The sequence below is a fragment of the Osmia lignaria genome, chromosome 3 (assembly GCF_051020975.1).
Source record: "Osmia lignaria lignaria isolate PbOS001 chromosome 3, iyOsmLign1, whole genome shotgun sequence".
NCBI classification, from domain to species: Eukaryota; Metazoa; Arthropoda; class Insecta; order Hymenoptera; family Megachilidae; genus Osmia; species Osmia lignaria.
Window position 1 is genome coordinate 7610145 of NC_135034.1, and position 17163 is coordinate 7627307.

The 17163-nt window shown below is 35.3% G+C and overlaps 1 protein-coding gene across 4 annotated transcripts in view; it reads left to right on the forward strand.

Moving 5' to 3' along the window:
* The window catches only part of Hs3st-A (Heparan sulfate 3-O sulfotransferase-A), a 79994-nt gene that overhangs the window by 51396 nt on the left and 11435 nt on the right, over window positions 1-17163 (forward strand). For 3 of the 4 annotated variants that reach the window (XM_034326568.2, XM_034326567.2, XM_076688016.1), the window contains one exon: window positions 16012-16105. The exons of the other annotated variant lie outside the window; for it this stretch is intronic. In XM_034326568.2, the coding sequence (XP_034182459.1) occupies window positions 16047-16105 (59 nt within the window). In that variant the 5' untranslated portion in view covers window positions 16012-16046. The remainder of the gene's footprint in view (window positions 1-16011; window positions 16106-17163) is intronic. 4 annotated transcript variants of the gene reach the window in all.

Below are 17163 nucleotides of genomic sequence, written 5' to 3' on the forward strand. Positions count from 1 at the left end.
TTCATTCATACACGGCGAGTCTATGGATGCACTTGAATTAACATGATTCATTGTTTCATTAGATCATTATTTGTTGCATCCGTAATGGTGTCAAATAAAAAAATAAGCAACGCAATGAGTTCCAAGTGACTAATTAAAAATTATCAAATAAATGATAGAAAATGTTTTATAAATTAATTTTAAGCGCCACGAGACGATGTTTTATCGTTTTTACGAAAATTTTTCACTGAAGTACCAGAAACCGTGATTTTCTAGTTACTTTGAAATATAATTTCTGGATAATTACGCGAATACCAGCGATTAGACATTTGGTGGAAGGACACGTGAACTCTTGACCTGACCCACCGGCAAAAGGGCAGTTTAGCAGAGTAGCGGGGCTTTAACAATATTCATAAATTCATAAATGTGCTCTTTCGGACTGGTCCGGCCAATGAATTCGCCGGGGTACACGGGGTCCTCAACGATGTCCAGGATTTTGTTCTCTTTACCGACGATGAATATTTACTCGTTTTCTCTCGTTGGAGATGCTCGTATCTTCTCGGGGAAAAATTTTTTGTCGCTTCGCAAAAAGTAATTAAAATTCAGTAGAGATGCAAATAAACGATGTATGTAAGTGACGAGTGTAGCTGGGTAACCCGTACGTTTTCACTTAAATATTCATTAGTGTTGCTTTGAGATTCGCATCTTTTTTTTTACAATGAGTGACCCGCGATTAATTGCTCTTTTTTGTTACAGTTTCCTTTTCCTTTGAGGTAGATGAAATTACTTTGCGGGGGGATCACACGAATTCCCGCATTTTCCTCGTAATTGATTCTCGTCGAGTGTTTTCGTGCACTTCAAAGTTTTCATTCAATTCTGATTTATAAGCTTTATTTAATATGTTCTTACGAATGATAAGTGATAGTTTCGGAATGTATCGTTTGTTCGATCGAAAGAATAGAGAGCTTAGTTCGATAAATTGGAAAATATTACTGATATTCGCATAGTAGAAGGAAACTATAGAGACCAGTGGTCAGTGCTAAGCCATTTCGAGTAGATACGGAAAGCGAACAATACAGGAATTCCCGCGGGCAAGTCGTGCCCGTTAGTAGTTAATCGAATATCGACTAGATCGAACAAGTGGAATCTCAGGTGATTATCGACGAGTCTCTATCGATAAGAGTCCTCTCGCTTCCTCAGTATATTCGTTTCCTACTTTATTTCCAATTTCGTTTCATCCCTTTGCACGTAATCGAGCAATTCAACTTTTCAATTTCGTACCGTTTAACGTTCCAACTTTTCGACACTTGTGTTTATTAAATTACAACGTATTCAATTTTTAACACGTTATTTAATTTCTTTCGGAATGAATCTTGAAAAATTACTGTTCTTTGCCAGCGAAATTCTAATTAGAATTCTAGCTGTTTAAATATCTCATCAAGTTTTTAATTCTTCGATGGCGGACCATAGAGAGAGTCCCATGCTCCGATGTTCAAACATTAATATTCTTATTACAAAAAGTGATATTATAGTGAAATTTATACTAATACAGTTTTACTTAACATATGCTAAAGATTTGTGCCGAAATATCTTGATTTGTGTGGTATAACTGTTGAGATTCAGTAGTTTAGGCGTAGCATTGGTCGGACAGGCAACCTGTGTGTCTGACATATTCCTGGCATTACTACTTACGGTAGAAATAGATTGCGTTAGAAAGTGGCTCTGAAAGAATCTATCCTTCCTTTAAACTATAAAAATATTTAACAATTAAATTATATATCATTTTGAAAAATACAGATTATGCATTGATATTGAAAAATAAAATATCGTGATATTTCTGTTTAGCAAAATTTTTCTATTATTAATAAACACATTTCTTATCGATGATTGTTTATTTCGAAATGGTTTTGATTGCTTTTACTCGAGTAAATTGAATTAAAAGGAAGCGTTGTTACATGCCTGACAAGATCGTTTACACGGAAAGAAAAGCAATCCAATTCTCTGCTTTCGAGGTTGCCCATAGGCGAAGGAAGTTTAACAAGTCTATAAGTGAAATTCAAATATGTACTTTGCATACATCAGAAAGTACTTTGGCATAGCAGCAGGCTGGTTTGTATGTCAACGTACAAAGATAACTTTTCAGGTGTTAAGATTGTGCATACTATGTACCTCGTAGTTAACAAAATGCTTACGTAATTATCAATTACGTAGAAGTTATTAACAAGAAAATTAATGGAAATTTATTTTTTTTTTCCTGCACAGTATCTTACATATTTAATCATTAATTTTCGCACGCAATTGCTATTTTTATCTTTACATTGAACGTAATAATGAAAAAGAAAGTAAATGAAGAATAAAAATGCATTAAGGGATTTGTGTTGAAAAAATGTACGTTCACGTTGTAAATCTCTTATCAGGGAAATAAAAGAATATAATAAACCGAGCGTATGAGTTCGTGGAATAGCCATTGAGGTCAGTCGTGAAACATCGAACATGAATCGCCTTGAAATGCTAATTCCACTCCAGTTCGAATAAAGATAGATTCTGTATTATCGTAAGTTAATTGGTACATAAAAGTTACGATCCTATTAGTACTAATACAATGCCAATGAAGCTTATCTTATTTTATACTTCAATTCATTTTTTAAGCTTGTAACTTTGTTCTCAAGAAAGAAGTAAAATACAACAGAATTATCCTAGAGTTTAATCAAAGTTTGTTAATTAGGACACGAGTATTGAACTTCGTTAACAGGAATCCTGTAATCCCTATACTACCGATCGAATATTCTGATAATATTGATTAGATTGTTAATTTTTTTATCCGATCTATCTCTAAAAAAAACAAATACATCAATCTTTGAAAAGAATCATAGAAATAATTTTTATATCTTCTAAAAAATATCACCCTTCCACTTTAGAATATTCTTTACTTAAAAATTATACTTTCAACTGCTATTGTTTCCCAAATAATTAAGCTGGTAATAATCCTAGTCCAGCCCGTACATATCCCAGAATTTCATCCGTGAAAACGTGACCATAAAATCAACTGTTCTCCCCCGGCACATTTCCCAGTATCGCGTACCATCGTTTCTCGATAAACCGACCTTTCTCCCTGGCTTAATCAGCCTTAAAAGCAGTCGAAACGGACGAACCCTCTCGGAACCGTGAGCCCATTTACCCATCCTTGCCTTTGTGCCTGTAACTTTCATCGTGGGTAGAGTATGAAACCACGGGTATCGTGGCGCGAACCGATAAGGGCTGGAAGATGGCGTACAGTTAGGACAATTTCGCGGTATGTTAAAGGATCGACTTGAGATTCACGAACGACTCAGCCAGTTCGATATGTGGATGTGTACGTCGATGTTTGCGCCGGTTTTAAGGAGAAAAGCGAGGTCAGGTCGATTGTCAGCTAGACCTTGACTCAGTAGCCGTAAGAGAGGAGAGCGCATGTGTGATACTACGACCGGGTTACCCGTTTCCTACCCCTTCGTTGCCGCCAACCACCCACCCACCCACCGATACGCTACTATCGTTACTCTACTACTACGCTATCCCCACCTCCTCAGCTAGCCCCTCTTCTTGCCCATTCCGCTGCATCCACCACCCATTTCCACGTGCACGGCTCGATTCTCCTACGCAACCAGTTAATGAACACGTCACACTGTAGGGTGCAAGGCACCTAACGAATTTGCGCTTGCGCACCCTCTGCTAACCTTTCGCCTTTCCATTTTTTTTTGTTTCCGACTTAACTGCAATTTTAGGAGGAATATAAAGGAAACTGCTGAATTACCGCCCCCTTGCCAGCGAAAATCACCCACCCTCTATTGTGGGCGAAGGTTTCGTTTAAGGGGAAGTTATGGTGCCTTGATTAGGTTACCACTCGCATAAACTTTTTATGTTTACTAGAAATATATTACTGTGAAGTACTATATATATAATTGGCAGCTTTGTTTTCAAATCTGGCACTGATTAGAATTTTGGACAGGGCTTACAGCTTCTGTACAGACTCGAACGTTCGTTGATAGAGTACGGAGAAGGATGGGAATGAATAAGTATTCTCTGGGTCGGCTACGTGGAGAGAATTGTTTTAGGTAAATTCGAGGACGAATTTGGGGTGGTTTGGGATGGTCCTGCGAACTGGGCCGAGTTCGAGGGGTTGCGTCGATATGGTGTTTTAAAATGCCTTTCGACCAGAATTTTGATGATGTATGTGGGATTTTACGAGGGATACTTGGAAGTTATATGCATAAATTGGGACATGGATAGGGTATTTTTCTGACTTGTGATCGATCACTTGTAGAATAAGAAAATATTTGGACGGGTCGGAAGATTATTCTATTGTAATTAACTCTGTATTTTCCTAAGTAATAATAAATTATTTGTGTTTTTCTTCCATAATACATTTTCTCCAGGCTCTTCATAATACATTCCTCTTTCTCGTGAGTTTTTTAATATTCGAAAAATTAATAGAAAATTAAATGTTAAGTGAAGATAAGTTGGTGCAGGCTATGAATTTTTATCGAGTAATTTCATGAAATTTTGTACTTCGCAACTTTGTCTCATCTTTGGCCCCCTTTGAAATTCGAAATACTTCTTCCTCCGAGCTCCGAAACTAACCTCGGCTTTCAACGAAGCCCGGTGTATATGAATTAATCAGATGCACCTAGTCGAAGTCATTACGCTGTTGAATAATGATCTTTCGTTCAGCCACCATCTCTTCTCTGACTTGATTTGCATGGGAAGCGAGCATCATACGTAAGAATTAATGAAACCTGAATTCTTCTCGGATATCGCCTTTTCCGCAACCAGCTTGAACTCGTGTTGAATATTTTTTCAAACTTCCAGCTGGTAGAAGTCGTTAATGTAGTAAGAACTTGAAACTTTTGGCAAAGAAAAGTTTTTAATTTTGGTCAAGTACTGTTTAAGGGTGAAAGTTTTTCATAGGTTCATTGAATAATAGGTCAATTCTTCCTAATTACATGTTTGAAGTAGTTTGAAATGGATTATAAAGATAAATTTATATTTAGCAATTTCAATCGTTTAGCTACCAAAATGAATCCTTACAAAATACAATATCATCTGTTATTTATATCTGAAGATACAATTCCCTATCGGTTCCTGAATATTGCTTTCAGCCTTTTTCTCTTTATCCGTTCAGTGTTACAGAGATCTCGACGATCGAACACAGAGGGCTTGTATTGTACTTTTATAGAAGGATCCAGTTTGCTGTGTATGTTTAGCGGATTTGATATTGATCCTGTATGGCTGTTGGATAGGATACGTACATGTAAAGGATACGTTTCGTCGAAACTAAATGGCTATCAATTGGTAACACGATTGATTAAAAAATCAGGAATTATTTTTTCTTCGAATGAAAAATATATAGATCTATAAATAAAAATCTCGAATAAAATCAAATAATATCCAATTTAAAAACATTTTTATTTAAAATGGAATTTAACTTCACCTGTTATTATCAAATAATTAATTGAATTTTTAATCAAGTAAATAATTTATTTCTTATTCTTCGATATCTTCGGTTTAGCTGAAATTTCTGTCAGAAGATCATTTGAAATAATGTCCAACTGTGCCATGGAGCTCTTTGTTTTCTTCGCCTTTTTAGACCATTTCTCTTTCCCTTCCTTTCTCACCTTTTTTCTCAGAAGGATTTGTTCAATTCCAAATTTATGATGGTTGAATGAAATAGCTAATCGTATTTGAAAGAAATTGAAACAACTCGATGACAAGATCTTACATAAGTCGGAAAGTAGTTCCATTCTCTCTGCTTAAAAATGGATTCCATTAGGTGAATTATTCAGCAACAGGCAAGAGCGAGGAGTGCGTTTGCCATTTTGAAATGCTTGGATTTGACGGAAGTTTACGTGAATCCTTTCCATTTTCCCTTTACCATCCGTCAGAGTTTCTTCGAAAAGCCGAGTTTTCGTTAAAGTGTACTGGAAAAGCTGCTCCCCGTTACAATTCCTAGAATCTTCCTCCTCGAGTATTCACGTACAGATGTGTATTTCGGAAGGATGTACGTTTCGAATCTCCTCTAGCATCGAGTTTCCAGTCAATGCTAAAATTTCCACCACTGCGTATTCGATGTTCCATTTTAATTCATTATTCTGAAAATCTTTAGAAAAAAGAAAAATCTCTCAAGATTTTAACGTTAAAAAAGTTAGTCACCCCCTTGAAAAATTAATTTTAGTTTTCTAATTCATTGATCGTCACTGATGATAAAATGAAAAATGCACGAGACGACGATTCAAAATCTAACGATACATCTTTGTTTGTATGTGCTGTTTCGTAAAAGATTTTAGGAACGCGACAAATTTCCTCAGCTTGCAAGGCAATATCTCCTAGTCAAGTTGACTTCCGAAGTAAGAAATTGTCTCAGGGGTACAGTTACTTGGATATATCATGCTTAGGGGATATTTTCGCTGCATCAAAGGATTGATTTTTTCTATTCTTTAAAAAAAAAAGAACAAAAGACGAAGGAAAGTAGAGAAGAAAAATTCGAAACATTTATTTAGACGTTTCCATACGTTTATTTGAAATAAAGGAGACGGTAGAGCAGATCAGGAATAAGGGAACAAAAATGGAAACATATTTTTCATTCCCTGTCTCTTCTGTCGTCTGGCTCATACATATTTCAAATCGATTAATAAATCTTCATTGTCGTTCATTGACTGGTAACGCACCTTTTGTATTCGATATCGTGACATCCTGTCAACAGTAATAATAACGTACGGTCTAAAGCAACGTTAACAGCGTTATCCTATAGACTGTAGGCAAAGCTTGTTGGGAACATTTTCAGAGATGCTTCCACCGACACCTGTCAATCTGCATAACCTATTCTTTCAGTTGCATCGTTCTCTGTTCCCACGTGAACCGAATAATAAAAGCTATCGAGCTACGAATGCTCTGACTTCTTCAACCATGTACATACATTCTTGTCTAGGGTAACCGTATACAGTTCTTACTAAAAGAGTAAGAAATATAATAAGTATCATACGTTTCCTAATCCTTTGACAGCGGACCATGGAGAGAGCCATAATTTTAATTTAATTTCCTACTTTATAATATTTTCGTTTCGCAAATTTTACATTGCTCCTTTAAAAATCAAATTAATTATTACACAAATTGGCAACGTCTACAAATGTAAAGTGAATCTCGCCTCCGTTACTAATTAATTAATCCAAATACACAATTAAATTTCCATTACCTACAATATCAAAACAATATCAATCGACAGTTGATAATTATATTAAATCACGAGTGAATTGAATCCATCTAGGAGGAAGGTTAATCTGAAAACAGATAACAAGACTCATCTCTCAGCGTGATAGAAATGTGGATCCATTAGCGAAAGAAATCGCGTCAGTCGATTCTTTCGTTCGCTAAGAGCAGCGCCCATCCTCCACCATCTTTGCTCGTGATTGCATTCGACCTCGTAGGGGCTGAAAGAGGAGTAGGAGGGAGGAGTTGAGGTGAAGGAGTTGGAGGTGAAGAATGATGTAATCGATGCACAAGGGTAGAACCGTGGCCACGACACTTGGCCTTTGCGTTGCTCGACGACGCTCAAAGCCATGATAGCACCCGGGGAGAAAAGTGGGCGCGCTTTCTCCTTCCTCGAGCTTCCTCGTAAAAAGTGCTCGAGGAAAAAGGCTGAAGGGGGATCGAGTTAGCGAAGGACTCGTCTGTCCTTGAGAGAATCTGGGAACCTTAGATTCCATTGGTTTCAACTTCGAAATACGTCTTTGTACATTCTGAAACGCGTTCGGAAAAAGTAGAGGATCAACAGGAAATTTTTCTACGATATTTACACGGTATTTCCATTTCGCCTGAAAATTTATTCGAAAAACAAATTATTCATGGAAAATCTCTAACATTTCCGGAACTTCGAAAGCTTGTAATTTTAAATCTTAAATTTAAATCTATTATTACCAGAAACGGAGCCATGAAAGTTTCGAGAATCTAATATTCAAACATAATCGTTATCCTACGTGTTACAGCAGCGAATGAAATTTTAATATATTCACTCCGGTTTCCTTTCCGAAGTGAAGAACAAGTTTCAAGCCATTTCGCTGATTTAATAGAACAATAAATGGTACACTGACGACTAATCAATATATCCTGAACTCAACCTAGCAAAATTAACTAGCAAACTAAGAAATTGTTCAAACTAAACTGAACGTGTAAACAGAGTTATTTGAGGAAATTTGTGTTCAATTGGTTCAGTTTGTGCAAATTGCGCGAGCGTGTATATCCAAGTTTAAAGTTTAAACTTCCTTTTGACGTAACCAGCGTGTATTCTCAATTCTCTACTGGGTCAATAATTTCCACGCTTCATAATTGAATTACAGTGAACGATGAAATTATTAGAATGGAAAAAATATGTTTTTCATAGTGTTGCATATTTCATAAGAAAAATAATAGGAATTCGGTGTAACTAGATTTTAGTTGAACAATGAAAAATCATCAATATATGCAGATGATTCTGATCTATGTATAGATATTCAATAGAGATTGTTTTTTGAAAGATTGCAGAAATTTTAACGATATCGCCTGTTGAAAGTTGTCGAGAAGAATTGGGACAACGTGCTTGACCTAGGTTTGTTTTGACGAGAAGCCACGACGAAACGAGGAAAGTTTAACCCGTTCAATACGAACGTATGTCGTGCAGTTCATGAAACATTCCCTGAACGAGCACACGTTTGCCCTCCCCCGAAACCCCCTTTTAGTCTGTCGAATGAAACGAGTTGCTTTTGCGAAAATTTTTAAATGATTTGCTTTGTGCAAAAGCTGCGCTGCTTTAAGAAAACCACGAATCGCTTTGAAGCTTTCTGTCTTTCATTTCCTATTTCTTAGAATTTTACTACCTAGTGAGATAATTGGTATCCTTTTAATTACGCTTCGTTACTTGTATACTTTGAAAATACTGAAAAATTATTTTATTAGTTTATTCCATATCAAATGGTGGATTTATAAATATTGAAATTCAAACACAATTTCATGATATAAAATAATACTTACACTACGTCAATTTAAAAGCTTCAATTTTAAGCTCTAAATTGATGTACCTTAAGTGTTGTTTAGTGATACTTTTCTGTCATAAATTCGTATCATTGCTTTGACATCTATTGTTCATTATAATCGATCTCTATTCATTTTCTATTGAAATGTTCATGTAATAAACACAATATACACATTCCCAGTGCGATCGAGCAACATTATTCACAGAAATTATTCAAAGTAATATCGAGTTCATTAGTATGGTTATAATTCATGAAAAGAAGTAAACTGGGTCTGTTCGTTAGTGGACACGTCTGTGTTCCAGGGAATTGCAGAATTCAAACGATATTCTGCAGGGAATGCGTGTCGTTTCGAAAGCAGTAACGTGTATTTTCTCAGAGAATTGCTATCCTTTGCACGTTACTTATAAAAAGGACTGCTGCCCTTTTCCTGTAATTTTTGCTCGATTCGTGTTTGCTGTCACGTTATTTCATCGTTAGCTTTTTCCTAACCATTGAAACTGTGGAAATGTTGATTCAACGTTAAATTAAAATACAATTTTATTATAACGATGTTTTAATAAGCCTATATTTAGAAATGTTTACTTGAAGTGTGACTGAAATATTGATAATCGTATTTTAAATTCATTTCCCTCTGTGAATAAATAGGATTAGTACTTTATAATGATACTTATCAATTGTACAGAGAATAGGAAAGAATGAGAAAAATAGAATAAGCAACTGGAACGGTAGAGGGTTAAATAGGGTGGTTGGTGAACGAGGAGGGTGCTTCGAGTAGTTCAATGTCATATTCGAGAACGCATTGTTTCACGGTTATCATTTTTTACACCTTGCCGCTTGACCTCGCCCCGTACACAATGAACTATAAATTGAGGGTGCACTCGATAATGACAATCCCAAGTGACCCTGAAAATTGTGTCAAGAATGCTTAATCGCGACATTGGGAGAACAGAGGCGCGTGCCACTTCGAAGGGTACAAAGAAATAATTTTATCAAGCGAAAAGTTTCGAACGATTGCTCTATTCCTTTTTTTTTTAAATTTATTAAATAAATATCAAACAAGGAAATCAAAATGCCCAAACACTGATGTCAAACACTATTGTTTAACAAAAATGTAACTGCTGATAATTAAAATTTTTGTTTATTAAAAATAAAAAAAAGGATCACAGAAGTGACGTGAACGCGGGAAACATTTTATTTTCAAAGACAATTTGCATGCATAAAAAACAGTATTCTGTTGAATATTCATTTTGTTAAATGAAATAATCTCAAACGAAGTGTTTGAATGTTTTTCGTTTTAAACATTCATAAATATAGTTTTATTTGCTGGTATTAAAAAGATGATGGAAATGTTTCAAGGAAATTTTTCAATGTATGCTTAATATTCATGGATGTATTATACCGTTGTATACAAAGTAGCAAGCAGAATGATGTTTCCACCCTTCAGCATTACGTCGGAATGGTGTTTTGTGGAAGCATGTGTATTCATTGAAAATTTGATGAGTATAACCGAAGTTTTTTCACGTTACGATAACATTTATCCACAGAGACATTTCCTCCGAGACAAATGGTTACTTATCTTGGTAATATTGTTCCCCAATGGTTCAACTTATAAGTTGACCCTTCTATAAGGGAAAGTAAATATCAAGTTAATATCGAGATAATAAACACCGAAAATTATAAAGGACACGATAAATCTGAAAAAAAGTTCGTGTAATTAAAATTTAAAGTTTTATAAAGGTATATTACTCTGTCAATTTTTTTTTATTTATAAATCGAATAAATATTTATCCAGTTATTCTGGAACTATATTTTCGAGGTTTTTGAATATTGATACGAATATACGGTAGGTACGCGAAACGTATTTGCAACTGCAGTAGACAATAATTTTTATTTATTTCTTGCTTAATAAATAAACGAATCGCGTCCGAATCGATACGTCGATGAAAACAGATGGAAAAAAATGAGCTCAGTTTGAATGGATTCGGTTCGATCGTTTTCCAGGGGGGTTGAATAGCTACTTTAAAGCCTTAATGTTCTATGTGCTTTGAACACGCGAAATTTCTGAAAACTTTTCCAACCCTCGCTCGATCCCCAGCGAACTGGATCAATAATTTTGAAGAAACTTTGAACCAACTCATATCTATGCAAGCACACCGATTCAAACTTGCCCGCATAAATTGTTACAATGCTTCTTTTGTTTCTTTCTTCCATAATAATTAACGCTGTATACTGTAATTTATATATTGTGAAACTTTTTCAGAATCGTTGTTACAGAATGAGGATTGCAAATATAATGAAACCTCTGTTTTATAATAATAATAATTTTAATTTAAAATAAAACAGTCTGGTAAAAAATAGATAGAAATATCATCGATATCTATTTATTAATATTTAAAAAATGTCTTAAGTTTGCAATAATTAAATAATACAATGAAACGAGAAATTGATACTTGATTAGCCATAGTCGTACGAGATTAGTAACAAGCGCGTGATTAATTAACCTTCTGTTAATTAAGTGTGCTCATTGCTAACGGTACACTTGTACGTCAACGTAAGCAGCAAATATTGAATGTTTTCAGTTAATACGTTGTTAATTAGGAACATTTATCGTGGGTGTAATGCAAATATGTTAATAGAACACATTAGGATGCGTGATAGGTATTAGCAGCATTAGAAACGTTTCCTAATTAACATGAACTGATGGAGCAATTATAACAGCTTTTCTTCTCACAGAAAATAGAAGGAGATTATATTATTTTTTAATTTCCATTGTTTCCATCTAGGAGGCTCTTTTAAATCACTCGAACTTCGCGAAGGAAATGTCAGCATATCAAGGGTTATTGCGAACGATTCTCGCGAAATGGCAATCTCTCGATTAAGAACGAAGCTAGTGCAAAGTAGAAGAAATAAAAAAATTGCCACAGGTTTCGCGTGTTCGCGGCGCATCCAACGGAGGAACGTTCGTGGCTTTTAACACGCTGAAAAGCTGGCCACGGTATATACGATGCTACACACCGTGTACGTTAACGATCGTCAGATAACGGTTCCAGTTTAGGATTTGAATAATGTTCTTGGAAGCGTTCTTAAATCACACGAAATAAGAATAGCTCGAAAGTTGTTTCTTCGCGGTGGCACGATAGCAAACTTTCTTCTGCTTTATTTCATTTTCACTCCTAACAATAAAGTACAAGTTGACTATCATCGTTCATAGAAAAGAAGACCATCATTACTCGTGTTCCAGTTTCAGTAATTTAATTAATAAAAAAATTTGGTAAAAAAATTAAATTATTAAGAAAATTGTATTACTTAAAATATTTCCATGTTTCTTCTGATTATTCATTTCTCGTGTCGCTAATATTTTTAATAGCATTCAATCGTCACACTTCTATAGACAAATTGACAAAGTAGAGAAATGCCTGAAATCGCATGGATAAAAGTAATTTCAAAAATTGTCGAAAACGCCATGCGTGTTGAAAGCGATTAACCAATAAATCTCTGTGTATTGGTTGCAAAAAATAGTGGATAAAAAGGGGGTCGATTCGAAAAGAGGACATCGTCTTTGAATCACAATAGAACGTTTCACGCGACCGTGTAAGGCTGAGAGTGGCGAAAAAATATTCAAAGGTAAATTACCGCGTGATCCGTGGAAAGAAAGGAACCCATAATCATCTGTCGGCCGAGTCGATTGATCGTGAACGAAAAAAAAAAAAAAAAAATAGATGAAAGTCTTCCAGTTGCGTGTTCCCTATATTGCATGTCGACGATCAAGAAAGGGTAGTTTGAGGGAGCGAAAAGCGGCCATGCAGGACGAACCGTACGGCCTTGTCGATGCGAGCTGTTATGCAACCGGAAGAATGTCGTGTATGGAAGGGTTCGTATACACGTTTTCCTTCTACTCTGCATCATTAACCTCTATGCTATTCGATGTATCGATTTCGTTCTTTTCTTCTTCTTGTTTTCTACCACCAAACGCGAGGCTTTGAATTTTCTTGCAACACACAGAGGGTGACTGATTTACGAGGGTTCAATTTCTTCTGTCCATGAAGTTTGTTAAATGTATAGTTATTTACTGTACCTTTGATGAAGATTGAATTGCTCGACAGAAGTCAGAAATAAATAAAGTTTCATAAATTGTTTGGAAAGTTTCATTAGATTCTTTTTATTTTTAAATTCAAAACAAAATTTATTGAATTCAATCTTCTTTATTAAGCAATGATAGAGGGACACTTTTTAACAGGTTTCTTAGAAATAAATATGTTAAAGTTTCATTAGATTCTTTTTGTTTTTAAATTCAAAACAAAATTTATTGAATTCAATCTTCTTTATTAAGTAATAATAGAGAGATACTTTTTAACAGGTTTCTTAGAAATAAACAGCAATAATAAAGTATTGTTCGTAGGGAAACTTTAACGTGCGAGTTTCGAAGATCGTTTTACCTCCGAGCTGAAATTGTTTCCCGCTCATCCATCTTCTGAAAACTGTTGCTGCGTTCGGGTATTTCAGTAGGAAGCAGAGAGATCCACGATTAATTAATCTCGTTGGCATTCGTTTCATACGACGCAAAATTTCATTGTCTATTGTATCGTAAGAGACAATGAAAAGCAAAAGGGAGTGTAATATTTGAAAGAGATCGCGTAATTGCGCTCGAAAGGTTGCGAGGCTTCGGTGATGACGATACGAAAAGACGGCGAGGTGACGGTTGTCGAAGAAAAGGTGAATACACTATCACCGGGAATTTGCATAATTGAAGAGCTTCCGCTTTGGCCTTTAGCTCGTTAGCGTTAACACAACGCTTCAGAATGGAAGCGTTTTAATTGGACCGCCGGATTACCGCTCGCTTATTACTACCTTATTTATACGCACGAATTTCATTTTCAAAATTGCGAATTCGTCAAATGGTGTTTCATAGTGATCATTCGTTTATTACCTTATTTTTTTGTTATTTTGTAAATCGGTCGAAGAATTTTTCATTTCTTTAATTATATTAAGATGGTTCCTGTTAAACGACGAATTTCGGCAAGTCGAAAGTCCGACGCTATTTCATGACTGAAAAGCATTACAAAATGGCACTTGTGCTACATTAAATTAAAGCTTAAAGTTTATTAAAAATAACTGTATAAAGCTTTCATTAATATTCCTGACACAGAATGAGTGGTCGTGGATCGCAACGAACAATGTTACTGTACTACATCGAATATCCAGTTTCGAAATATAAAAAGTCTATGACGATTTCATGAGAGAAAAGTGATACAAAATAGCACTTATAATATATCAATTTAAAGTTTAAAGTTCAGTGAAAATGTTTCTATAAACGTTTCATTAATATTCTTGATACAAAATATTCTGTGACCAATTTCAAAACGCATCAAAGATTGAAAACGCTATTCAAGGATCGTCTATTATTTGATATATCTGTATACACAGGAAAACTAGTAATATTTGACTAGAATGGTGTCTAAAAAAGCATGTGTAAATCACGATCGTTCACGATTTATTTCGATTTCCATTGTTTCATCATCTTCCCGGTACTTCGAGCAAAATTTCATCGTTCGAATCTTCCAGCTGTACCTTTTTTATTTCCTCAATTTCGCGACGTGCAACGCGATTGCCACGATGAATAGATAACGAACGAACGAACGTACGAACGATGCACAGTGACGTTCTCGCGTCAACGGAACGATTAATCGGATTTCCAGGAACCCAACGAACGTCGCGTAGTTTTTCAACCGACTGCAAAGATGCACGTATCGAGCTAGCAAATTTCGTTAGTCATCAATACTTTTTTTTATCCTTCGTGTTCTTTTATTTTTTAAAAACGACGGAGAAAAGAAGAAAAAAAGGAACCTTTTGTTACCGCTGGATGTGTAATGAAATTTAAAGCAGGGAACCGAGATTAATTCGCGATTTTCGACTCGTCAGTTCTCATCAGAGAAAGTTTCATTTTCCGAAGAGCTATCAGTATCGATAAAGGCGAAAAAGGTTCGGCGTGGCTGCAATATCAAGGGAAATGAAAAAATACGAGAAATCAAACGATTTGGAGGGTGACTCGCGAAGAGGTGGTCGCGTTATTGCGACAGAGAATGAAAATCCACGAGGACAATGTTATAACTTTTCTCATTCTGTTGCTTGACGGTCTCGAGTGTTTTTATCCCGAAGAGTTAAGAGCACGACAGGATTGTAACCGAGCCGAGCCACGCCGCGGCGGATGTATTCTTGAAAACTTTGCAATCCGCATCGCGAGTCACTGTCGTTGCAGATGGTTTCAACAGAAGAATTTCTCTTTTAATTTCTCCTCGCCGCGCCGTCTGAAGATTTTTTCTTACTCCTTTTGTACACACTTTTATTCGAACTTGCCACGTCTTGAATCCTTTATAACGCGTAACCTTTTTATCCTAAGCTTTCGTGCAAGTATAAATTGTTTCACCTTCAAAAATTGTTCAAACAAAATTCAAGTAAGTCTTGTTCTCGCGGAGGTGCCTCGAAAATTTGGCAGCAACTTTTGTTTATATTTTTAAATAAAACAGCAACATTTTTTTCACGTAGATCAATCCTTGAAAAAGTCAACAGCCTGTGACATTTTTGAAATTCAAAAGCACGGTTTTTCATACAAAAACTTGAAATACCTCGCGAATTGTTCGTTCTTTTAACATTCTATTCTAATACTCTTTTACATGTAAAAACAGTGCGTTTGCATTTTATGAAACTGCATATTTTGTTTCTTTTTTATCGAACTAGAAATGTGAATTATATACGAGTAGAATTGTTCCGTGTAAGTGGAATATAAAAATATGTTAAATTCAAAAAGTATCTCGGTTATTCTTCCTTTTTAGATGTTTCTTTATCCATGTTCTTATCGTAAGGCGAATGTCGTTTATTTCTGTAAAGTCACAATGAAAACAAAATGCAGCTAGCAATTTGTATTGTTGTCTCGAAACGTTTCTTCGAGTTGCTAGGACCAAGTTTAACCTTTTCTCTTTTTACCTTTTCGTTACAGAAATCTCAAGAATGTGAACAATCAAACTAACGCAAATGCCCAACAAGGCACGGCCTCGTCAAGAGTGGTCTCCCAAGTCCCCTATTCATGTATTGTAAGTACTCGTTTGTTAATTATTATTTTCGAATAATGAGTTGTGAAAAATCAGGCCGTTGTATCACCTGAAATAGTTAAGCCGTGAACAGCGTAAGCTTAAAGTTAAATATTAAAATTGGGCCTCTCTCCATGGTCCGTCGTCCTAGAGTTCAGGATATTTGAAAAATATTAGAGAATATAGATGTAATACTTCAAAGATACTTTTATTAATTACAATAGTAATTATGTAGTTGTTTTTAACATATTCAGAGAGAGGGTTAACGTATATTTTCCATGAAAATTTATTAAGTGATTAATTTTAAAATCACGTTTCTCTGCCTCGACATATGTATATATTATAATTCAGGTGACATTAAAAATGGTAGGTACCGTACGTGAAAAATAAATTCAGGATTACGTTGAATTTTTCATAAATTCACACTGATCCGTCGAGTTGGTTACAAATATTCGTAGTTCCATAATTGATGTATTTTAATTAAAATTTTCCCCGATTAAATAAAGCAACGTTTCGACGTAACCGAACGCGATTCAGTATTCGTTCAATTTTATTTTCACTGTGTAATGATGTATTCTGAAATCTTGTGTAATTAACATTCTCAATAATCAGTAATCAGAGTTACATGGAACATTGAAATTTTACCGAAGAATCGTGAAGAATTTGTGAAAATATTTTAATGGGATTAGTTAATTACGGTTTCTACGTTATTCTTCGTGACAAGAAGATCGTCGTTTTCCGTAGATTCTAATTGAACCGGTTTACGAGATAAGCTCTTCAATTTTAACACAACGGACATGGCGAGAAGTCACGAAACGGATGCAATTAGTAGGCAGAAACGATGTACCGTGAGCTATGCTGTCCTAAAATTACACTTATCATAACTGCTCCAATTTCACCGCGAATTGCTATGAAAATTGACGTAACTGAGAAGCTGTGTGAAACGTGTTCTTTACGAGTTATTAACTAGACACCTTGCATCAAAATAGATAATAATCTGTCAACGTTTGATCTACCCTCTTAAATGATCCCAAGGCTGAACGTGTTAATTAACAAAAGAG